Source organism: Corvus hawaiiensis, chromosome 30 (genome assembly GCF_020740725.1).
Source record: "Corvus hawaiiensis isolate bCorHaw1 chromosome 30, bCorHaw1.pri.cur, whole genome shotgun sequence".
Taxonomy (NCBI): Eukaryota; Metazoa; Chordata; class Aves; order Passeriformes; family Corvidae; genus Corvus; species Corvus hawaiiensis.
This window is the reverse complement of record NC_063242.1, coordinates 156,685-182,355: the sequence shown is the minus strand read 5'-3', so window position 1 is coordinate 182,355 and position 25,671 is coordinate 156,685. Positions and strand designations below refer to the sequence as shown.

General features: G+C 36.2%; 1 protein-coding gene across 4 annotated transcripts in view; it reads left to right on the top strand.

The window, feature by feature from the left end:
• Positions 1-25,671, top strand: part of PTPN3 (protein tyrosine phosphatase non-receptor type 3) — a 165,064-nt gene that overhangs the window by 99,809 nt on the left and 39,584 nt on the right. For all 4 annotated transcript variants that reach the window (XM_048289437.1, XM_048289436.1, XM_048289438.1 and 1 more), the window contains 5 exons: positions 1,350-1,438; positions 6,728-6,791; positions 11,890-12,062; positions 16,825-16,959; positions 18,456-18,632. In XM_048289437.1, coding sequence (XP_048145394.1) covers positions 1,350-1,438; positions 6,728-6,791; positions 11,890-12,062; positions 16,825-16,959; positions 18,456-18,632 — 638 coding nt within the window. The remainder of the gene's footprint in view (positions 1-1,349; positions 1,439-6,727; positions 6,792-11,889; positions 12,063-16,824; positions 16,960-18,455; positions 18,633-25,671) is intronic.

The window sequence follows — 25,671 nt, the reverse complement described above, 5'->3', positions numbered from 1 at the left end:
GTTCCCAGTATTGAGTTTTAAAAGCAGGAACCTGGAATAAGTTCCAAGTGCTAATAATACAATTTTCTGCTTTAGGTTGGCCATATCATGGCAGAAAAAGCTAAATTACATGCAGTTAATCTCCTGAATACCTCAATGTTCTTCTTAAAATAAAGGGATGTCAATTCTGGATTCCTGTATTACGCTTTGCAAATTAGGTTGGACTTCACTAATTCATGTGCTTGTATTTCACTTCTATTAAACTATTCTTAAAGGATTTATTGTAGGCTTTCCACACTATTGTCAGAGCATGTACTACCTGTTCCGTTTTTACTACACCTTATTAATATAAAGAAATTGGGATTGGACATGGAGGAAAGCTATCTATTAATTGAGCCCAGAGTACCATCTAGAGGAGCAACTGTGCTACTGAAGGCTTTAAAAGAGTCTGGTATCACTGGCTGTCCTTTAAAAAAACAGTCTGAAACTGCTTTTGAGTCAAACCTGGTATTTTAAACAGTGGATTCTACTTACATGTGGATTTATGTATGCATTTAGCTCTGTTTAGAAATCTGTGTAATAACATATTAGTATGTATTGATCATAAGAAACGGGAAGTCAAGATTTCTAACTTCTCTAACATCAGTCTGGGTTTAGGCTCAAAATGACCATCCAGCATCCTCCTCCCTGCCTTTTTGGTTTTTTTTAACTCAATGTTTGTTTATATGGAAGAATGTATTTCCTCTTGAGTATCTCAATACCTAGAAAGGATTGTAAATTTATGATTTCTTTTTCACAGTTGCATGTGTTAAGATAATGCACAGCTTTTGATTTTGTTAATAATGGATTTCATTTAGCATATCAAATATTCATGTACACGTGTATTTCTCCAACATACTCTCATATGCAAAATTGTGATCACCTTCTGTGCACTCTTTCTTGGTAAGACTTTTTAGGAAAAAGTAAGGAATTATTTCCTCTCTCTTTTTAAAATGCTTATAATTAGGGAATTTTTGTTGAGTTCCCAAAATTCTGTGACAATTACCTGACTAATCTTGGAAGTACTTCAACTTCTTTCCTGAAATGAATAAGGCTAGACTTGCAATTTTACTCTTGATACAGACCTAAGGAATATCCAGGGTAGTAGGATGAACATTACAACTTGTTTTAATGAATGAATAATATTTAGAATATGTAATAGATAACATCAAAGGAAAGACATGCATGAAAATCAATACTCAAAAATGTCACTGAATTTTTTCCTCAAGCGTTGCAATTTAAGTATAGAAAGCTTGAAAATAAACTTATTAGTAGATAAATGTAAATGACACAAACTACATCTCTGTTCTTACAGTGTTTTTATTTTTCAGGATCTCCATAATCTAGATCTTATGATTGGGATTGCATCTGGTGGAATTGCTATATATAGAAAACTCATCTGTACAAGCTTCTATCCCTGGTAAATTCCTTTATTGTGAAGAAATATGTCCGTTTTTACAATCTTACTTCCATTTGCTTTCACATTTATTCCAAAGAAACCTACAATACTTACATTTGTTCTTTATGGAAGATTGTGGTATTTCCTTGTGTTCAGATAAAAATGAAAACTTGCCTAGGCTTTTAAATCTCTAAGACTTTTGAAGTCCTTGCACTGTGTGAAATCTTGATCAAGTTAATTTGCATACAGGTATGAGTACATGATTAGGAGGACCCTGTGGTCTTAGAGATTTGCTGCAGTTATGCCCAATAATGTCTCTGTAAGAGCAAACAAAACCAGTCAGTATTGCTATTAAAGCCCAGCAGCTAATTCAGTCTGAATTAAGTACAGTCAGAACTTTTTAACATGGCGTTCAGCAAGAAGATATTTGCTTCTTGGAGTAGAAATGTAAAATGAGTTATTTGGAGTTTCAGATTTACAGGAAGTAGGATAATATAATTTAGACTTTTTTAAATCTCATCAAATATGGATATATAACATTAACAAGGTTTGGAGTCAGCAGAGGAGAGACCTTTACATTATTCTCTGATACATAAAACATTAGAATGCATGATAGTGCTGTAGCAAATAACCTCTGCAAAGAAATAATGTGCAGAAGAACTCTAATGTGAATGACATGAGAAGTTACATAAGCTATAATTTTTTTAAAAGTGCTTTTGGGCTTTATTAGTTATACCATACTTAAAATTACAACCTGAATTAGAAATTATACAGAGTCTGGGCATTTCCTTAAGGTTTTTGGATTGGATCAGAAAGAATTTTTTTCCAGTCTTTCTTTTTTAAAAGAAATATGAACTTGGTTTTTTGTGCTTGATAACACTATAGTTTTGTCATGTTATACATAAGTTCTTTGTTGAATTTGTAAAAATTTTTCTGAATAACTTTTTTAATAAGATAGTATAGTGTTCTTAATCATGACAGAAAAATGCATTCCAATGGGTTGTACTTGCTTTTTGGCCCTTAATTATACAAAAGAAAAAATCTCCCTAGCTGTTTTCTTTAAATACTAGAGTCATTCCATCCTTTTGTTTATGAACCCAACCAAACAGCTATTTCCTATAAAAAAGCAATAAAATCAGTTTCAATTAAAATTCTAGGGGAAATTACACTGCATAGTCTCTGGATTTTTTTTTTTCCTTTGCTGTGAGTTGCATTTCAACTCCCTGGGATATACTGCAATCATCCTAGGTAAATGTATGTCAATAATAATGCTCTCATACAGCAGCACAGTGAAAACTTGTATTTTTCAATTTCTAATGCACATTAAAGCATAAAAGACTTTTATCTTTCATCTTTGTGCCTTGAGTGCTTCTCTTTCATACATCAGCCTCTCAGCTTCTTTGAACTGCTGCAGGTTTTAAAAACTGCCAGCTGGAGGCATATTTTCTGTCTTCTGCCAGTCTTGTTCTGCCAACTTAGTTGACCTAAGTAAGGTGTGAATGGATAATAGTTGGTCCTGAAAACCATAGAACAATGGCATTTTAAAATCTGTGACTATATTAATTTTTTAAGGAAGGGAAAGATAGTTTATAGCACACAAGACAGGAGGAGTCTACAACTTCCTGTGCTACTTTTGTTCCTGGAGAGCACCATGGAATAAAACACAGATACTAAAACATTTTTCACAAAAGCCTATTCTCATTTACAGAAAGAAATTGAGGAAAATAAAACCCACAGGTTTTTCAGTTCAAATAATTCCCACTCTAAAATATGAGGTTTAGGCAGTAATATTTTCAGCTGACAGCTAATGTAATTGTTCCAAGCTTTCCTACACTCTCTCTCTCTCTCTCTCTCTCTAAAAATTTCTTTTTATCTTGAAAGCAAAAGCTACCTACACAGGGACTAACTTTTTGGTATTTTATTTCTGGCATCGTGCATGAGGTAATCATAATTCTTTGTGTGGGAATGGTGTCCATTCCCTGATCCCCACCAAAACAAGCAAACACTGAAAGCCACCAGAGCAGAGTTGCTTGAGATGTATTTGTAGTATGGATTCTCACTTTTATTTTAGACCTCAAAGCAGGATATATTTCTGTAATGCCTGAAGTGGTATTTATTTAGGCTTTTTATGTAACACCATTCGTACCAAGTGGTTTTTCCTGTCAACTGTGCAGACTTCACCATTAACGAGGTAGAACTCAAGGTGGCAGCAAACACCATCAGAGCACTCCTTCCAAAATTTTAAGTAAAATACGCTGCAGTGGATGACAACAATACAACTCTGCCATATGGTAGTAGTCAAAAGGGACCAAAAGTTTTCAGGAACACAGGCAGTGAGAGAGTTCTGCCTTGGCAAAAAAAGGCTTTTCAATCAAAGCAACCTACCTAAAGAGCTGACTGATCAGTCAGCGGCAGTGCAAGTCAAGATAGGTTTAAAAAATAGCTTTGGATTTAATGCAGTATTTTATACACTCTGCAGAGTTATTCTCAGGGGTGCTTAACTGTTCTGTGGTAATTTCCAAATTGATTTTGCAAGTAAAATATTAATGGCAAAAATATATGAATACTCTCTATATCAGAAGCAACTAAAGTTAGGTATAAAATGCTATTTTGTGTATGCAGTTCCACTGCCTTGAAAACTTCAGAGAAACTTCTTGAGGAATGCATAATACATTGCTAGTTAAAACATGGAAAACAACTATCTTACATAGCAAATTGGACAGAACCTTTCTTGATGAATCTTTCAGTGGCAAAGTATAGGATTTACAGGAAAAGAAACTTTATTTGCTTCAAGTCATAAGTACCAGCTGTAAGTACTCAGTGCTAGGACAGGACTGCCAGTTTAATCAGAAATTAGCAATTCTGTGGCCCACGGAGTGACAAATCTTTTTTGATGCTTGTGAATGATAGGAAGATGGGACCCAAAGGATCCATCATTCTTAATATGCTACAAGTGAGTGCTTTATAAGTAAACCATGAAATTTAATGATTTGTGAATGTTGCATAGTCACTGGACAGATTATTGGTGGGAGAGAAGGGCCACTGAGCTACCAGTTATAACAGTAACTGCATTCTATTCTAATAATTTTTGGGTATGGCATCTTCAAGAACTTGTTAAGTCTAAATCCTTTGTCACCTTAATTGCTTGGATCTTTTTGTAGATTTTTCTAGATGTGACTCTTCACTCAATTTTTAGGCGTAGCACTGCAAATGATTTTTAGTTATTGTTGAATAAAAATATCAGAGTAGCAAGTGTTCTTCATGCCTGAGCTAAATAGGTTTAGTTCTACTTTAAGAAGAATTAAGGGAATTGAGAGGGGTGCTCTACTTAGGAGAGTGTCAAAATAAGGAGATTTAAAGCCCTGATTTGGCTTGAAGTGATTAAATGCTCATGCAGTGAATCATGGGGTTTGGGTTTTTGTTTTGGGGGATTTTGGGTTTTTTTGGTTTTGCTTTTTTGGTTTGGTGGGTTTTTTTTGTTTTCTCTGAGGTTTTTTTTTTTTTTTTTTTCAATTAAAAAAAAAAAAAGTAGGGTGTAGAGTAGAAGGATTGAGAGAGTTTTGGCACTTTGGGATGCTGGTTCCTCTTTTCTTGTTGGGTGGGAGGTTTTTTACTAAGTCTGCAAGATTATTTTTCTGTGTCCTGCATTTTTGCTGGCTCTATGTTGGGGTAAGAGCAGACCATGACAGCAACTGTGTAAGTTGAGAATAGCTCCAAAAACTTATTTGTTGAAGTTTTATCTAAGTCAAGAAATGTGGTAAGAAAGAACCAGAAGCACAAAACTTGAGTGGTACTAGTTCAGGCAGAGTAGTACTAGGAATCAAGAAAGAATTAATATATAATGAGTTGCAGCTCAGTAAATACAACTGAAAATTTATATGACTTGTCACAGAGTTCAGAATCCAGAACTTTTAGATGAGCAACACAGATCACTGTTTTTTGAGGTAGCAAGAGAAATTACTCAAGTATTTAAAGAGTTGGCCTAATAGGAGCAGTGGATATGATTTTCATTTTCCATTAATTTTCACATCATTTTCTTGTCAAGGGATAGTCTTGAAATACCTGTTTCTTTGTGGTTCTGTAATTGATGGGGAAAAGCATTTACTGAAATTGGCACACACTGTTTTCCGCCTCTTGTGCAGGAGGGGGGATAGGTAATGCCATGAATATTCTTGTTAGCAACTCACAAATATACTCTCCTGTATCCAGGAAGGATGTTGCTCTATAACTCAAGTGCATCTCCCATGAGCAATGGGGAATGAATTTTATGCCATCCCGCTTGATGAGAGTGATGCAAAAACTGTGCCAGAACTGAGAGGACTTTCTGCATAGTTCATATGTGATGATATCTAACATCCTGTGAAGCATCAGTGCACAAAAATATTATGAGACTCTTAGCAGTAAACTTACAAAACCCTTTCATGATTTTTTTTTCAGGCAAACATGACTTGATCAGACCTTAAATAGCTTTCCTTAAGCCATCAATAAGATTCCAGCTAACCACAGATCAGAGATTTCTTTGTCTGAAAAATGCAGGTTTTCAGTTACCGAAGTAGAACTATTGCAGAGAAAATTTAGGTATTTTAGACAAATCTTGTTTTGCTGTGGGAAGGTGTGTGGGTAGGTAGAAGTTTGTTTAATTTAGCAAAACTGATAAGCATATAATTAAAATGAAAATTTCTTGAGCACCAATTCCAGTTGTAATCTTTACTTTAGAGAATATGTATTCACACTGTGTATATATAAAAAGAGGCGTTCGGTTCTAAAATTACCACATAAATTACATAGCAATGTTAATGAAGTGAAAAATATATTAACACTCATTCTTACAGTTTTCATCCTTCTAAAATTATGATTTTATCTAGAGGTTTTGTTTAGTTATTAACACAAATACATGATATTTTTCACATTATTAAACCAGTTCTGCAAAGCCTCTGTGAAGTTTCCGTTGTTGTACGACCAATCTTGTCATGTCATTAGGGTCTTAAATTTTGTTCCTTTAGTCACAGTTGTCATATGACTCTGAAGTTATACAAAATTTGACACATTTAACATTTGTACAGCTTAGTGTAGAAGATGTCATCAAGTTTTTGCTGCAAGAATAGATTTGGTGGGAGACAACTGCTGTGAACTATTTAAAGATTAAACGAGGACATCTATTTGCCACTCAACACACGAGATGGCTGCATATTATTCATTGAATATTTTACAGCTATAATCTTTCAGGCTCACTGTATGCAGTATTATTTTTCATTGTTTTATGCTTCTAAACATTGTTCAGTATTTCATGGCTTGTTTCTTTCTTTTTAGGGTGAACATATTAAAAATTTCCTTTAAAAGGAAAAAGTTTTTTATACAACAACGGCAAAAACATGTAAGTAGTCCTCTAATTTTGTTTTGCTCAAGTGGTCACATTCAATATTTTTATATTGAATGTAACCTACAAATTGCTGATCAAAGGCTGTGTTGTGGTAACTTGTCTTTGAAACTCTGTATTGTTAACTTGGTCTTGCTATTCTGGTCTGCTCATTCCCTCTCTTTTTCCCTTTTTTTCTTTTTTTTTTTCCAACACTCAGTCCCTCCCCTTTCAGTCTGTTGGACTGTATCTTTCTCATGGAGGTTTCTTCTCCCTTGGAGACTTTGGGTAAATGCCGATCTTCATCCTTTCTCCAATTATTAACTTAGCATATTTCCCTTTTCTCATCAGCATCTGCTGCTCTTCCCTTTGTTGCTTTCCCTGCCCTGTAGAGTTCCTTAATGCAGTGAATCTGCTAAACAACTGCTTATCCTGTCTAGGGGGACTATGTGAGATCCCTTCAGCTTATGGGGCTCAGAGCTCAGGAAGAAAGCAAGGTTCCTGGAGGAAAAGAGAGCTTTGCAGCTGAAAAACATGAGGTTGAAAAGGGGAATAGCACATATCCTGCTATGTGTAACATGGAGGGCTTTAGGAGTTGGCAAATTCTGTGAAGATAGTTCATAAAACTAATGTAAAATTTTTCTACTGTCGTCAAGAGTTAGCTTCTGTTGGTTACTTTGTGCTCTTTGCAGAACAGTTGAAATATTAGTCTATTCAATGGGGAGGGAAATCCTGATTACTTGTTGTGCTGCAACAACATGAAAAAAATAAATTAAGGTATCTTTTTACAAAGAGCTTGGATTATTTAATAGGACAGAAAAAAAACCTCTCAGAAAGTAGTGATCAGCAGATGTATAAATATTTTAATTCAGTTGAGGACAAAACTTGAGAACATAGTAAAAGATAAGTGTTAACTTGTACCTAAACTTCATGAAGGCTCTTTCTGGTAGTAAATGAGCTCTTAAATTGATTGGTGCTGTGTTACAAGACCACCTCTTGACCCACATGGATTAGAAGGTCTGCTGAACACAGATTTCTAGGGAGGCCTTTTTTACCCAAAAGGAAAATGTTTTCTTCTTTTTTTCTTTTCTGTGTGTCTTTCTTTTCTCCCAGTTTGGTGGGTTCTTTGAAATTTGAGGCGTCTGCAAGTATGCACGTTACTCTTCAGGATTCATGTTCGAAGTTAGTACCTAGAGACAGTGTTACTGCACTAATGCTTGCACACACACAAAGCATGCACAGAGCATATCCTTATACACTGTGGGGGGGGGTCTTAAGGTTTTTTTACTAGCTGTAAGTTTCTAAATATATTGTTTATATGCAGACATGTCACAGTCCATTCATATATATTTCACTGCATGAAGAAATCAGTGGTTGATAAACCATTCTACTCCCTCATGAGTGTGAACACTTGCAAGTAGTAACTTCTCTTGGGTTTGAGGATTAAAAATTCACTGATAAGTAGTAATTTTAAAATCTAAATATTTCCAAATATATGAATAAGGGCAGGCTTACATACTGCAGTTTCCAAATGTGTCTGTGAGAACAAACGTAGTAACAGAACTCTCCAAAAATTATTAGTAAAATAGGGCTTGGAATGAGATGACTTTAAGGTCCCTTCCAACCCAAACCATTCTATGATTCTCTGAAAATGAGTGTGCTTACAGTGGTTTAGAATACAGAAGAATAAAGTGTCAATATAGAACAATCTGCGGACTTAATATAAAACATATGTGTTCATTATATAAAGACTGCTGTCAAAAGTAGAATTTTTCTCTCCGGAAACCTGTGTCACCTTTGAAGAGAGCAGCAATCTTAATTTTTTCAACTAAACATTTGATAAATGATGACAGTTCAAGGCTCTTGATTCTTTTAGCTTACCTGCTCTTAAGTGATCATAGTTCTTTGTTTCATAACCTATGGAGATGACAGTAATGCACACAGTGTCACGCTTAAAGAGCTACAGAACTGTAGGAGAAGTAAGCCAGCTGCATGGCCTTTTTACTCCTTCTCAGTACGTATGAAAAAGCAGACCAGGTGTGCTCCTAAATCTGTGGATGCATCCATCCTTGTCAGCCCCATTTGCTTGAAATTCAGGACATCAAGTGTGCAGTACTCCAGTGGTATTGCTTGGAAAACCTTGCTGGTGCAGTGCAGTAGGAGAGATGGCAGTGGAGTCCTAGGGGTTTCACCAGAAGAGTGGGATGCTTGAGGGATGTGTGAGGGCAGATGATTGCGTTGGTGTCAGTCTTTGAATTGATCAATTTTTTTGCTTGGAAATACAGAAGCAAATAGGTAAATGAATCTGAGAGTAAGGAAGATGAAAGAATGTGGGGAAGACGGAACTGATACTGTATATTCATAGGCAAGGTTTGACTTAAGATGATGAGAGTGCTTTTGCACTTCTTTTATATTTTATATGTCATATGTAGATTCTTTACAAAAATCTACAGAAAGTTCTCAAAGGCAATGAGTTTGCAATCCTCTAGGATGTGCCGTGTTTCATTGATTTATTTTCCTTATTTCTTTTACTCAATTTTTCTTTCCTTATGTGCCTTTTCTGAAAAATCAACTTGCCTTATCTCTTTCCCTGCTACTCACCTTCTCTTTTACCCTCCCACTGCTTCAGTCTGTTGATCAGCTACTTGATTAGGAGTACGCAGTATTTCTTCTGTTTCTACTGAAGAACTACATAAGGACTGGGAAGCAAGACTGGTGAATCAGTGAATGTCTGATGCTATAGAAGCTCATGACATGTAGGCTTAATGAAAGGTACAGGATTTAAGGCAGGAATAGGACCTATGCTGTTTACAGCCAACATTTTGTACCTTTCAGAAATGGAATTTTATTTTCTATGTTCCTATCTAATGCTTACAAACAACTTCATTTGCTGCATACTAAATATATCTTTCTATGCTGTAGATAGTTTCATATTTTCTGTGAATAGAATACTCATACAGCTAATGCAAAAGTTCTTCCTTATACTGAACCAGCAAGACACTTTAGCTATGTGAAATTGTTCCCTTTACCTTAATGGCCACAAATTTCTCTAATTCTTATTTCTTGATAATCATTAAAATGCCATTCTGTTAGAACTTGAGCTGAGAAGTATGATGGGCATTAGGTCCTTGGATCCCACTAGAACTCTCCTCACCTTCAAAAAAGTACACAGATTTAACAGCATGACTTGCAAGGTGGCCTCTTAGTGAGGCAGATTTTTATTAACAAAAGATTATGTTAAAAATTGAATTGAAAGGTTAGTCTAAAAATTGAATAAATTTTTATGAAACTTCTCAAAATATTTTTCCTAGCTTAAATCCATGTTAAAACTTCCAGCATACTTAAAGGTTGCTAAGAAGGTTCTGTGACAACAGAAAAGCACACATGTGATGTAACAAGTAAAATTCATTACTGTTTTCTGTCTAAATTTAAAAAGAGACTATTAGGTGTACTTAATTCTTTATCTTTATACTACAGCTTTTCAGTATAATTGAGAAGTTTGGATAAAATAATTTTTGTGGCAATTGAAAGACCAGTGCTTCAGGCCAACAAAAATATCTGTACACTTCCTTTTATTTGTCTGCTGGAGTAGTAAAACTCTTCAAGTGGTGTTCAGCCAATGGGGAGTGTGTCAGACATGGCATTTATCATTAAATCCTTGTGATACATGCTTTATATATTTCAAGAAATTCTGAGTTAAGATTTCACTATGCTTTCCTGCTTTATTTTACATAACTACTTAGAAGCAAGTGTGGTGAACTGACAGAAGATGAATTGGTTCCAGTATGCAAGAGACTCAAATAACAAACCCACATCTTAAAAAGAAAATACTTTTTAAATGCTTTAGTACTTATAGGGAAAACATTCCTGAAAGATTGCAATCAGTTAAATGTTTTTCAGTGCTTACTTAAAATCAAGAGGCAAAACTTTTTTTCTCTTGAGAGTCTCACTGGTTTTCTAAAAGAGGGTCTGAAGCCATAAATTCTCTGAACTAGCCATGAAGTGATTTGCAAAATGCAGGATTGATCTCTGATACATGGCATTTGTAAAATGCTGTCTAGAAATAAAAAGAACACAAGGAGAATAGATTGACTATAGTCTGTAGTTACTTCCCAACAGGACTGTTGCTGTGAGCAAGCGAAATGTTGCCTGTCTAATTATATGTTGAGATGTCAAAATCAGTCATAATTTAGAGGAGCTGGAAAAGATGAGTGATGAAAACTTGCTTTTTTTCACTGAGGTGCTGTGCTGTGATAGCAATTGACTCAAGGTCTCATGTTATCTTCTTCTATTTGCTTTGCTCTCATTCCACTATCTTCCCATCAATAACTAGATTAACTAACCAAAGCTTTCTCTTGTACAAGATCTTGGGAAAAACATGGGTGACACAATTGTGTTGCACTTGTGTCTCACTGGCACTTTGGCACTAAGGTTACTTGTAAGAGTTTGCACCGAGACACACAAGTTTTGTATTCTGCTGCCCTCTGATCCTCCTCATTGTGGCTTCATGTTATCATCCAAGCAGGAGTGGATTTAATCAGCAGTACCAGCAGCTCCTGTCCCATCACAGCTACTTTCTTTCCCCCAAGAAGGATCACTGTTAACATCTTCAGTTTCTTTTGAAAGACTATCAAGAATATGCTTTTTGCATACTGTGGTGCTTCAAAGAACGTTATTGAATTGAAGCCTTGTGCTAAGAGTTTGAATTCAAAGAATGAGGGCTTTTTGCCTTTTTATATTGCACCCTTAATGGAATATTTTAAAGAATTTTGTTTGTCTTAGGAGCTCAAAATCTGACTGGAAACCTGGAAATACGTTTATCTGTATAACATGACAACTCGTATATACAAAATCTTTACCACTCTAGACTTAAATATTTCATTAACATTTCGTTAACTTGTTAAAATGCACATTTTGCAGTTTGGAATTTCATATGGTCACTGAGGTATTTTGGCCATCTCCAGCTCAAAATCTACTATATGCTGATTTGTTTGTTTGTTTTCCTCAATGTATGTTTCATGTTTAAGCTTGAAATAACTTTATTGTTGTTTTATAACCTTGTTTACTGTTTCATCCACTTGTATGTGTTGAAACATGGTGTTCCCTGCTGTTACAGAATGAATCCAGAGAGCATATTGTTGCCTTCAACATGTTAAATTACAGAGCATGCAAAAATCTTTGGAAATCTTGTGTAGAGCATCACACATTTTTTCAGGCAAAGAAGTCACTACCTCATGAAAAAAAGATATTATCACATTATTGGACTCTGGGTTCTAGAAATCCAGCAAAGTAAGTATTGTATGAAAGCATGTTTTGCTCTATGATGGGAATGGGAGGATTTGCTCAAGTTGGAGTGGCAGAGTTCAGTCCTGTCCATAGCTTTGTTCCAGTCCATATATGAACCATTTGAATAGTTACACAGTTGTGGTTTCACTTTCTGCAATGTGTTCTCCTTACAATAGCACTTTTCTTATAATTGCCTCAAAAGGTGTTTGAATATATGTTTTACTGCTATTTTTTCAACTTGCTGCTTCAGTCTGAAGTGTAAAAACACTGAAAAGGAAAAATGTCATGTAGCTAATGATCCGGTAAGAGAATTTGCAGAACAGATTTGTTTTGAAATGTTTAGCCATTAGTGTCATGTACACATTCTGTTTAATATGTTAGGGCAATTTCTGGAGTGCATCATACCAACCACTTATTACTGACATAAAGATGAAAACCCTTTTCCCATTCAGGTATTCAAGATACCCCTGTTGTGTCTCTTCTAATCCTTTATTTTCCTCATTGGATTCTAGTTACAGAGCTGGTAGTTTCCTGGTGTTACCTAAGATCTAGTTATCCCAAAGTAATTCTTTAAACCTGTAATTTTCCTATATGAAGCTGGGATTATTCCTCTCCATATACAGTAACTGGGTCCTATCTTCATTAAATTTAAGTTGCCAGTTTATTGTCCAGTCACTTAGCATCATAATGTCCTTCTCCATTTCTTTGCAATTGGCCTTTATTTTGGCCATCCTGTGTGACTTTTGAAGTGGGAAATTTTACTTGAGTAGTTCTGCTCTTTTATCTTAGGGGCTTTTAGACTCTTTTGATAATTATCAGTCACAGTGATTTCTTCCATTATGTTGATTTGTTCTGTTGTTAAATTTATCAGCAATTAACTACAAAGGTGTCATGTCCTGCTGTTGTCTCATCCATATCCCATCCCGATTCACCCACCCCCCAAAAAACATTCTGTAATGAAACATTAAAAATATTTCATGTTAATAGTGAATGAAAAAGAAAGTCTTGTGTCATTATCTTCTCTAGATATGAGACTATGGGGGGTTCTTTGACCCTTTGATGATCTATAGACTCTCTAGAAACCTGCTTTTTCTCATGATTTTTGGAGAAGTATTTTACTGGTTTCTTTTTGTTCATGGGTAATGTGATTTTATGAGTTTTTTGTATTCCCTTAAGAGTTTAACTTTACATTTAATTTGCCAGACTGATTCTCTCTCTTCTGTTTGGATAAGCTTCAACTTCTGAATTATGTCAACATACTTCAAATAGATTTTCAGACTTTGGTGGTTATCTGGCTTTTCACACTCCTATGTCTCTTTTGATACTGCAGAAATTGATGCCAAGTGCACTGGTATTTCTTGGAAATGAAGCAGTTAACCCATGAGGGCTGTCCAACAGTAGGAAGTCAATAAAATGTTATGTTTCATGCTGGAGTGTAATTCCATGTTTTCACCTAGTACTAGGTCATAGCTAGATGATCTGGTTTCTAGATCACAGAAAACCAAGTAGTTGTATGAACAGTATTCTAATTTTCTAACTTTTGCAGATCCCTATTTTTAGAATTAACTCATTTATGGAGTGCTATGACCTTGTTTTTCCAGTTGAGGAGGTGGCTCTCTCAAAGTTTGCAGGATTGTCAGGTCCTAGAGTCCTTTATTTCTTTCAAATTTGCAAAGAGATTCAAAACCCTGATCGTCCTACACATGTATATATAGACACAGGCATTGCACTGCCTTTGTAATGTTAAGAAAGAAAACAGTATGAGTTCCAAAGGGTGCCAGTTTAGTATCATTCCAATTTTTACCAAACATTTTATTTTTGACATATCTGCTGTTACAATTTCTTAATGGTCTGTAGCATATGGGACAGTTCTCATTGTTGATCTGAGTTACTAAGAAAGAACTCTTTTCAGTAATTTCAGTACTCTGAGGCATTGTCTCTGCTGAATTGCTTACTTATACTTTTAAGAAATCTCCAGGGGGAGAATCAGTTATAGTGATACCTTCCATCAGCTTAATGATAACCTCTGTACTAATGCATTCTTTGGCCTTATTTATACCAGCATTAAATGTGAATTTTAGGATCTACTTGAGGAAGAAGAAACTCAGCAACCATTGCTATGAAAGACTGCTAAAGTCCATAAGAAGCAACAGTAATTTTGAAAGACTTTGAGTAGTTCCTATGAACTTGGTCATTGTCACTCAGCAAATTATTTTCTCAAAAGATTTAAGAAAAAATATGACAAAGTCACTTCTGAGGTTATATTTCACATATTGAAAATTTTCACTTTCCTACTTGTTTATGATTGCAGACAGTTGTAAGAGTTTCCATGCTCCTTTTCAAGGATGGCTCTGAACTCATGTGGAAGCTACACAACCAAAAAAAGAGATTCTGCATTCTCCCTTGTGAAAGAGAACAAATTTTTGCATTGTATAAATCAAACACAAACACGCAAATCAACCCACAAAACCAAGTGTGCAGACAAAGACTCCACTGACCACATCAGGCAATCCTGGAGGTTTTAAGATCGACTCGTGGTCAATAATTCTTTTCATGATGCTGCCATCAGCTTTGAAGGGTGCTACATTAAGGTTTTACCCTCTTCAGTATCACAGGTTTTCCTATGGAATTTGTGGCTTTCATGTACTATGTTCTTCTACACTTATGCAAGGCAGATAGCCTAGCATTTATTGCATCAGTTCAAATAGTTGCAGTACTTGAGTACAATTTCTTATTTGCACATACCTGTGCCCTTCTTGATTCTCTTAGCTTAGGTACTAGTGGCATTCCATTTAAATTAGGCTGCTGAGTTGTATGAATCACCTGTAAACCTTGTTCTAGGAGCAGACTGAATCACATCTCCCAGATCCTGAGAGGTAAATTCTGGACTGAAGGCTGAATGACCTCTCCTAGGTGCATTCTCATTCTGTGTTGAAAAGCTAAAAATGTATCTGTATTTTTCACCAAGGATAGCCTCAGTAATAGACGGGAGAAAGGAAGCATCAATTCAAGATTGTACAGGCCATTCCAGAAAGGCTTTGGCAGCTTCCCAGAATGTTTGCCGAGAAATATGCTGATATTTGGCATCTGAAGGGCAGCTACTTGAAGTTCAGGAGATTATTTATCTTCTGTGCCTTAACTGAAACATCTACAGAACATACAGTATGAGTGATTTTGTGGTTAGGATTAGGGATTTAAGATTAGAGTTAGGGTTTAGGGTTCTGGTTTCCATCACATGAGTTACGTTGCACTTCAAGTTGTTTGTATTGGAAAATGCATGAACAGCCACTTGTAAAAAAGAAAAGCTGATTAATGTGGAGTTCTTCACAATGCATTTTTCATAATGCGTCCTCTTTTTCCAGTCTTTCCCTCTGCTCCAACTGTGTAAGTCTTCTCTGAAAAACTCTCTTTCTGAAGAAGATCAGAGTAGTTGGTGCCTTATCGTTGTATTCAAAAGTCTTAGAAAAATAAAATGAGTAGTATAGGCAAAATCCTCTCCTGAGCTGATGGACTTTGTTTGCTAGGCATGAAAACATACATCGGTAGCTGATTTTGATATGTAGGTGCTTCATACTAAGTTTTTCCTCTGTTTTCTTTACTGGGAGAAGCTTTTAAAGTACATTTAGAAGATGAAGGAATTGATTTCCTTTAAAATGAGGAACAAGATATATGAAATACTTCAGTATATATGAAAAAAAGTTATGGGTTGCTTTTTCTTTTACTTACGTAAGCAAAAAGTAGTACAATGCAAAGCATGCTTAAGGTTTGATTTTAGCATAATAGCCACAGCTTAAGTAAGGCTTTTTTTTTTTTTTTTTTTTAATGCTATGTAAAATTTTCAGCTCTATAGTAAGGTCCTTAACATAGTCTGCTATCGTACCTGCCCATTATGTACAGCTCAGGGCTTAATGACCCAAAGGTGTTTTTCTCCATAACTAATAAATTGTTTCTTCCATGAGAAATCCTAGGCCTGTAAACTCAAGGATGAGCCGTTTATCTCTCAGCTTGACTTGTGGAATGCTGTAAAAAATGATGCATGAAAGTTAGTTTATCTCAATTTCAGCCTACTTAAAGATTTTCTTTATGCTGTGTTATTTCACTAGTAAGATACTTTTATTGCTTTCCTAGCTGTGTTTCTGGTCCTGATGCAGCCCTTTTCTCGTCAGATTCTTGTCATAAGAAGCAGTCCAGACCTGGAGGTCCTATTTTCATGTCAGATTTTTCTTTAATGATTTATCTCTATAAGGAGTACATCACTCAAAAGTGGCTTCCTTCTGGAAATAGAGTGTTGTCTGGTGTAGCTCTTAATTGATGAGGTAGCAGATAGATGGGTAAAGTTGTCCTGTGTGCAGTGAAGCTCTTGGTGAATTGTTACTCCTTTATGAGTATTAACAGGGAAGCTCCAGAACATTTTACCTGTATTTGAACTGTGTTTTGTCAGGCACTCAGTTCAGTGCCAGTAGGACATACTGAATTTCCTGTTTTCCTCTCTGTCGTCTTAAACACAATTGAGTTAAAAATAATTCTCAGAAAAAGTTATTTTTACCCAGGCTTGTGATTAGCAATGTAGCAGGGATTAACAATCACTTTTATTGTCACAAGTGAGGGACAGCAAATGTCTCTGTGAGAATGTAAATGCATAAGTAAGGAGGGGTAAGCACAGGGGATGCTTTAAATTATGAAGTTGACTTTCATAATCATACCTTATTTCATTTAAGCTTTCTATGCAAAATAACTCACATATAGTTGTTTTATTGCTTTTCAGGTCTGTAAACAACCAGTACTGCAGAAAAGTGATAGGTGGGATGGTTTGGAACCCATCTATGAGACGATCCTTATCGGTTGAGCACCTAGAGACCAAAAGCCTTCCTTCTCGATCACCTCCTGTTACCCCCAACTGGTAAATCTATTTTCAGCCTTTTCCACACCTTCTAGCCTCCTACCGTTTCTAATTGTATGTACTCTAGCAGGATAATTATGTAGTGTGTACATATATATTTAAACATTGTTATTCTGAGAATATGTATGACAACAGAAGGGTGGATGTCACTTACCTCAGCTTTAGCAAGGCTTTCATGTTGTCTGCCAAAATGTTATACCTGAGTTAAGACATTATGTTTCTGGATGGGTGGACAACAGGGTAGTTTTAAAAAAAACATTGAAATGGTTGGATGACTGGACTAAGAGGAGAGGTGTTAATGGGTCACACTCTACCTGGACAACAACAAAAAGTAGATGACTACAGAGGTCTCTCTTGGGACCTGCCCTGCTTAACATCTTTATGACATGGAGGAGGCAATGGTGTGCTTGATCATAAAGTTTGCAGATGGCACCAAACTGGAGGGATGAATCAATAAGCCTGGAGGCAGGGCTGCTCTCCAAAGGGATCTCAATAATCTGGAGAAATGAGCCAATAGGAAATGTGTGAAATTCAACAAACACAAAGTCCTGGGAAGTAAGAGCCCAGTGCAACAGTATTGCCTGCAGTTCAGCTTTCTGGAAAACCACCAGATAATCTTTACAGGCAGAAGTGGTACATGAGCCATCTGGTGTGCCCTGACAGTGAAGAAGTCCACTTCAACCTGGCAGAATTAACAAAATCGTAGATGGAAGGTCAGTGGAAGTGAGAGCCTGTTTTTGCTCAGCATTCTCTAGATTTTATTAGAATGCTGGAGCCCTTTTTGTCTGCAAATACAAGACAAACTGGAGCAAGCTCAGCAAAGACCACGAGCTCTAAGGTATCGAGGAGGCTGGAGCACCTACCCTGTAAGGCGAGGCTGACATAGTGGCACTTGTTCAGCCTGGAGAAGCAAGGGTTTCCTAGATGCCTAGTAACAGCCTGGAATTACTTAGGAGGAGGCCATCTACAGGATGAGGCTAGGTTCTTCAGTATTGCATGGTGGGAGGATGAGGCAACAAGTATATGTTGAAACAAGAGAGGTTCTGTCAGGCTATAATGGAAAAACTGCTTCACCATTTGGACAGTCATTGCCTGGGGAAACTGTGTGGTCTCCATCCTTCAGATTTTTTGAGACATGAGTGGGTAAAGCCTTAAGCAGCCTACTCTGGCCTTAGTTGACCCTGCTTTGAGCAGGAGGTTGGACTAGATAACCCCCATTAGTCCCTTCCAACCAGAATTATCCTATGATTGAAACTTTAAAAAGTTGCATTTTACAGGGGTGAAAAGACCAAATCAGTTCAGTGTACTGAACCTAGCAGTGTATGATTACCTACTATACCATACAAAATGCTTAAAAATTGATTATTTAAAGTGAGACTTATGGTCCTGTTATGAAGATTCAAGTCATAACTGCAATAGGATAGAAATTTTTCTTCAATAAAGTTTTGTGAAATATTCTAATCTTCCTGCATGTGTTTGTGTTCTGTATTTTTAAGGCGGAGTCCTAGACTACGTCACGAAATCCGCAAACCACGACACTCATCTGTAGACAACCTTACAAACGAGATTAGTTATATTACTGAAACAGAGGATGTTTTTTACACATATAAGGGCTCTCCAACATCGAAGGACAGTGATTCAGAATTCTCTCAGAATCGTAGTCCACAGAGGAGGTAAGAACTTCTGCAAACAATCCACTGCCTATTTTGATTTTTTTAAAAGCACCGAATAAAAACCAAAGTGTTGTAGTGTGAAGCAGTCACAGTCAGTTGTAATATTACAATGAGTTCAAGCAGTTTTGTGTTTGCGTAAGCTTTATTTTGACCAATTGCTACACTGCAAATGCCATGACATAAAATGGCAAGTCAAAAGCAAACCAACTCTTCATCTCTAAAAAATACTCAGTGGTTGAGCTATTAGTAAAATTAGAGGAACTATTAAAGCATGCCACTTCAAATCTGTATTATCCTGTTCCCTAGCAGCTTTTGCAACCCTTTTCTACCTGTCAAAAACTCTTTTTTGTGGGGAGAAAGAATTAGTGAACTCCTTTAATAGTTAACTCACGTTCCACATCATCAGCTCAGCCTTGTCAAAGGCTGAAAGAGGTATTGCATTTGAGTATACACAAGAACATCATAATACTAGTGGTCATCCATCTTTTTCTTCTTCAGAGGAACTGTCGATGGCTTGTCTAAACAGAGTGTCTGCTTTTTGCCTGTATTCCTTTGTTCTCTGCAGTGCTTTAACCACTGCTGGGTTTTCTTCCAGGACATGAAGCACCTGTCTTTGTGCACTCTGATTGTTTGTTTGCTTGTGTATTACATCATATGTGGGGCTACTCATTTCTTAATGGGTAGCTTCAGATTATCACAACATCAACTTCAGAAATAATGTACAAAGTCATTAATTTTTCAGTCTCAAAACAAAAAGAGCTACTTGGAGCTGGGGAGAATGCAGTGTATTAAAATGCAGGTTCCTTTGTAGCATTACAAAAGAAACATGGTTTCTAGTGATGCCTAGTAACTTTAAGGCAAGGTGTATTTTGAGAAGCAATGTCTTATTGGAAGCTGATAGGACTCACCTGCCTCTGTGACAGTGTGCAGCTACTAAATGTAGCTTTAAATTCTGGATTTAAACTGTTTTCTTTAAATTCTATAATAATATTGTTACTACATTACAGCAGAGAGTTTTCAATAAAATAAATGAAAAATTGACATGTTGTATGCATATTTGGAGTTTGTCACTCTTTTGAGTGTATTAAGTATTTTAAGTTTGTCACTTCATTTTTCTATTTTTCTGAATGTAAGACAGCTGAACCTTAATACTATTTATTAGTACCAATGGCAGTAGTAGCCATGATAATAAATAAAAGTGAGGCCTCTAGATGTGAATAGTCATGGATAGGAAACCATGTCTGTGCTATGTTTTAAAGTTAGCAGGTAATACACTTTTAGAAGTATTTTCTGAGTAAGAATACTGAGAGGCAGACATAAGAAGAGATGATGAGAGTAGAAGCTGCCATGCTGTGTTTTGTGGCTGGTGAATTGCGTCCTGCCAGCTAGTACATTGTTAGATTGTTTTTATTTTCCTTTTTCTTTTCTTCCCCTGTAGTTTTTTCTCTTTCCTTCCTCTTTCAGTTATCTAAAACCTACTGAGAATGGAGTGGGAAAGCCAGCCTTTATGCCTTTCTTCAGACAGTGAAAAAAGGATGTTCTAAATTTGAAAATAGCACATTCATTTATTTTCTGAGCCCTAAATGACTGTGCTGAATCTGAGTAATATCACTCACTGTGGAGATTTTTACTGTTACTAGCTCATATAAACCATGGCTTTTCTTCTTACATTTTATCCCAAATGAGTTATCATTTTTTTGGGTATAATAATATTTGATACTCTGCAGGTAAATGAAAAAATGCTTGCATAAATCTGATTAATTAAATTCAAGTTGAGTGTTTTGGAAGAAGAATGAAATAAATGATCCTTTGTTGTGTACTGACTGTTAGACTTTTGTGAAGTAAAACAGTCATTAATAATTTCCTTTATAACAATTGAGGTAAAATACAAAGTAGCCATACAAATCAAAAAAAAGCTTTTCTTTACACAGAAATTTGTTAGTCCACATTCCATTTTTTTTCCTTTTGCAATCTTACAATAGTTATTACTTGCTTCACTTCCCTTGTTGAAAGATGTAAAGTAAAATTAAGTATGTATGTATAGTAAAATCTTTCTTTATTGATAGAGAGGGAATCTTACGCTCTCAGCTAAATCTGTTTTGTAAGGAAAAAAGTTCACTTTTCATATCATCAGAATTAAATATAGACGCTTGCCCTGGGCTTTTGCCACATGTTGGCAATATTTAAGCATTAACTATAAAACACCTTTTAGTGTACTGATAGATTTTGTAAAGCCAACTTACCCATTTTTGCCATGGTGGTCTTCAGTAGATTTGAACTGACATAATAGAAACATGTTATGGAAAACACCCCAGATTTCTAATTTCAGTATTTCTTTTTCATTAGAGGAGAGCCAAGAGTAGCTTCTCATGTTACTAATGCTAATACACATTGTCTTTAGGGGGCCTTTTTTTTTACTGCCTAGCCCACTGACACTATTAAAAAAGCTGTTAGTTAATGCTAATTATAACTAACGAATAGCTTTGGCATGAAAAATTTCCGAAACATTTTTGGAGAGCTGCTGTCAAACAGCTGTAAATACTGGTATTTAATCACTGAATGGCTATGTCTGTGACTTCAAATATTAATAATAATAATCCTGCAACAGCTCGATTTCTGTAAAGTAAACACCAATTTAATTTACTATTTCTGAAGCAAGACTGTGCAAGCTGCAGTTAGCATGGAATATGGCTCTTCATTTATTTTTCCAGCTGCCATCAGCATTTCAGGAGTGGGTGATAGTCTTTCCTCTTTTTCACTTTTTTATCAAAAGACAAGTGGTTTGTTGTTTGAAGGTAGGATAGACCTACCTTCAAACTGACCTGTTATGATAGAGTGCTTTTTGAGGCAAATCATAGATAAAACTCATGTACAAGCCTTGCTATTTACCTAATCCTGCCGAGGCACACTCGGAACTTGATGGGTATCGGAAATGTAGAAGCAGCCACTGCTGGCAAAAGTACATTTATTTCCCTATACAGTTTTCTTTTCCTTCCTGACAATACCAAGTATATTTATTTTCTTAATAATCAATTTTCTTCCTTGCTCTGTCTACTCTCGCATAGGAATCAATCAAGTTCTACTTTCTTTTTATGAAACAGTACACAATTTAGAAAACAAATTATGTGGAGCAGCTCTTAGTTTAGAGACCATAAAACATAGCACTTGTTAATATTTCTTCTTCAATTTCTTTTTTACCGTTTCAACATGTCATCATCCAGAACTATGTTTGCTGTTAAAATCCTTTAAATGAACATGCTGGAGATAAGGCTTGATAATGTTTTGTCATTTTTTTTGTTGTTTCTCTTAAGGACAAAATAATTGTTATAAAAATGTGCTTTGTGTGAACACTGTGCCTTCTAACTGAAATTTGAGGTGTTTCCCATGGGCTGTAACTGGAAAAAAGAAAACTGGAAAATAGCACAAACTATGCACCTGGGTGAACTACAGAAAGCCAGGGCAAGCTTGTGAGCACGGTGTTAGGTGTAGCTTTGTTGCTCCTGATACCCAGATTATCTAAGGCACTTTCACATTCAAGAACCATTTGGGGCTCAGACATGGTGAAAAGAAGCAGTTTTTCTCTCAGTTTAGTGTCTGCAGAAAAGGTTGGAGCTGTCTATTACATCTGTATTATAGACTGCTCTAATCCCAAATTAACATACATTATCCAGAACTTCATTTGCAGGGCATGAATAGGTTTGCCTATCTAAGCCAAATATCTCAAATCACTTCTGCTTACAAAACCTGTCAGAAAAGACAGTGCTGAAGAGGATTTCAAGACGACTTTTGTTAGGCCCAGGGCCCCCCAGCCTTTGTGAGGAAGGCCTCCCCATCAGTTCTTCTTCCTCTTTGTTACCCTCTTGCTGAGCATCTCAGCTCATTGCTACTGCCACTGAAAAATTAGCACTAGCACAGACATGGAGCCCACACTTGGCCTTCTGAAGTCTCATAGGTTACTTTCCCTATTGTACAACACTTTCTTTTGGCTTATGGCTGTGCCTCACCAGTTCAGAACACATAACACCCACACTTGTCCCCTAACTGAATGTTAGTAAGCTGGGGTTTCTTTCTGGAAAGAAGGTGATACATGCAAAGGATTACTGAAACAAACAGTAATTTATTTTGGCAGTTCAGGATAATCTTAGTCATATTACCAGAACAGGACCCGTTTCCCCTTTTTATGAGGAGAAGAGTTTATTTTTGATCTTGTAAATTCAGGTTTAATGGCTTGTGATTTTTAAAATATTTTTAAATTTTTATATCAGCGGTGAAATAGTTTGGAGTTTTAATATAGCTGTTGTTTGTCCTCTTAATGCCTTTTTTCATGTTTTTGAACACACTTTTCTGAATGGGAAGGGTACTTGTTAGGAAGAATATATAAATTTGCAATGGTTTAACCCCAGCCAGCAACCAAACACCACACAGCCACTCACTCATTCTCCCACCAATGGAATCAGGGAGAGAGAATCAGAATTGTAAAAGCTAGAAAACTCACAGGCTGAGATAAAGACAGTTAAATAAGGAAAGAAAAAGCCACACACAGAAGCAAAGCAAAACAAGGAATTAATTCTCTGCTTCCCATGGGCAGGCTGGTGTTGAGCCATCTCCAGGAGAGCAGGGTCCCATCACACGTAACAGTGACATGGGAAGACAAATGCCAATGCTCCAAATTTTCCTCCTTCTTCCCCCCACTTTGTATACTGAGCATGATGTCATACGGTCTGGAATATCCCTTTGGTCAGCTGGGGTCACGTCTCTGGTCTGTGTCTCCTCCCAGCCTCCCACAACTTCCTCACCACCGTGGCAGTACAAAAAGCAGAAAAGGCCTTTGTTCTGTGTAAGCCCTGCTCAGCAATAACCAAATGATCTCTATATGATCACCCCTGTGTTCAGCACAAATCCAAAACAGGGCCCTATATTAGACACTGTGAAGAAAATTACCTCAGCCAAAACCAGCACAGTATTCAAGGTGCTAATGAGAAAAAATAACTGTCTTATTGGCTTGGAAATGTAACCTGATAAACTGTGTGGAGGATCTTGTTACCTGAATTGGATTCAGTTTCTCCTATTCACCTTGTAATTAAATAAACCAAACATGTCTGTTTGGTTTGGAACAGCAGATTGCGTAGGAGCAAGTGTTTTGGTACTTTTTTAGAATAGATTCACTGGCCTAACAGAAAAGATTAGCTATGAAATTTTCTGTTTAACCAGAAAGAAGATTATTGTAAAACATATTTTAAAGTGATAAGGTATAGTAACAGTCAGCAAGAAAAGCTTCCTGACAGGTAAGATGACATAGATCGTATATTTAAAATCATACATTGATAGATGAGATAAATCTGGCAAGCTATTCACAGGCGCAAGCGTATGATGCATGAGGAGAACCAGAAGGCTGGGGGAGTCGAGGAGGGGTTGGTCACATTGTTGCCTTGCTCTGCCAAAAGAGGATTATAAAGAATATAGAGCCAACTCTTCTTGGAGATGCAGAGCAAAAACATGGGGTGTTGGACACAAGTTATAGCTAGGGAAGTGCTCAAAAGATAATGGGGCGGGGGGGGGAAATAACATTTTGATTGTTTAAGCCTTTGTACACATCAGCAGAAAGGTGGAGTTATTTCCATCCTTGGAGAACCTCAAAACATGACAAGGACCCGAATACTCTCATCTAGCTTTGACGTGTGTTCTTTGAAAAAGAGTTTAAGTGACCGCTCAGGTTCCCTTACAACATAAATTATTTTGAGTCTACAATTCTACTTGTTGTAAAAGCAATATATCCCTTCATAAACTTTTGTCTGAAATGCTTGCAAAGCTATAAACATCTTTTAACTTCCGTTGTAAAACTATCTTTTGCTAGTGATACAGATGGAATAATGTGTACACCCCAGATCTGGAGGGGAAGGAAATGAAATGATGAACTAGTATACAAAAAGGAAATTCACTTGCACTGTGCTATGAATTTCTGGAAGTGCACATACGTTCCTGGTGTGAGTGTGATGCATCATCTGGTGAAGGTATTGGACTGAAAATAGATTTCCTGAACGGATGCTGCATTTGTTCAATTCTTTTAGCTTAGCATTTGATAGACAATAAACTGTGGCTGCATGGTGAGCTTTGGTGAATGTGCTATGAGAACACATCTTTAGTTTAACTAAAATATGAATTTTCATGTGAGCAAAATTTTAAAAACTTTACTGTTGATAAAAGTACCCTTCAGATCTATCCAGCCAAGTCCCAGTAGCTACTTTTTGGTAGAAAATTGCAAATGAGTTAAAAAAAAGAAAGCAAACCACATTTGAAACTGTTATTTATCCTTAGTTCTTAATCATACATGTATATGATAATTTCTTTGTTCTTACAAAATCTGTTGAATTTCGCAAAATTCTATTGTCCTTGTTTGTGTACTTTCAGCCTTTCTCAAGGAAAATATCCTAATACTAGACAGTGGATCTGAGAATGTTTCAATCAACTTAAGATTAGAATTTTAAGGCTACTACTAATAGACTTTGAGTTTTCCACCCAAATATACATGAAAATAGTACATGTGTATATTTTGCTTAGATGTAAACTTTTCTTTTTAAATATATATCCTTATTCAAGTGTACTACACTTTCCTTGCCAGTTCAAAAAGCAATAATTTTGCATCCAAATGGAAAGTCTCAAAGTTGAATTGCAAACCTATGATAAGGCAAACCTTGCAGCAATCCAAGAATATGCTGTGTATCAAAATACATGAAATGTTCATGGCAAGCCAGTAAACTGGAATACAGTCAATAGAGGCAATGCAGAGTAACAAAGTATCCCTTTAATGGTGATGGTAGCAGCTTTCAAATATGCATGATTGGAATTTATAGGAAATCACTGAAAAGCTCGTGTATGCCATGAAGTCCTCAAGTTTTCTGTGCTGGTTCTCTTAATTATGCAGCACAAAAAACTTATGACAACTTACACAGTCACTCTCTTCACAGAAATGCTGAATATTCTGTGTATAAATTTCTCTAAAAAGCAGCAGAAAGGTGTTGCTGCAAGTATCTTCCACTTT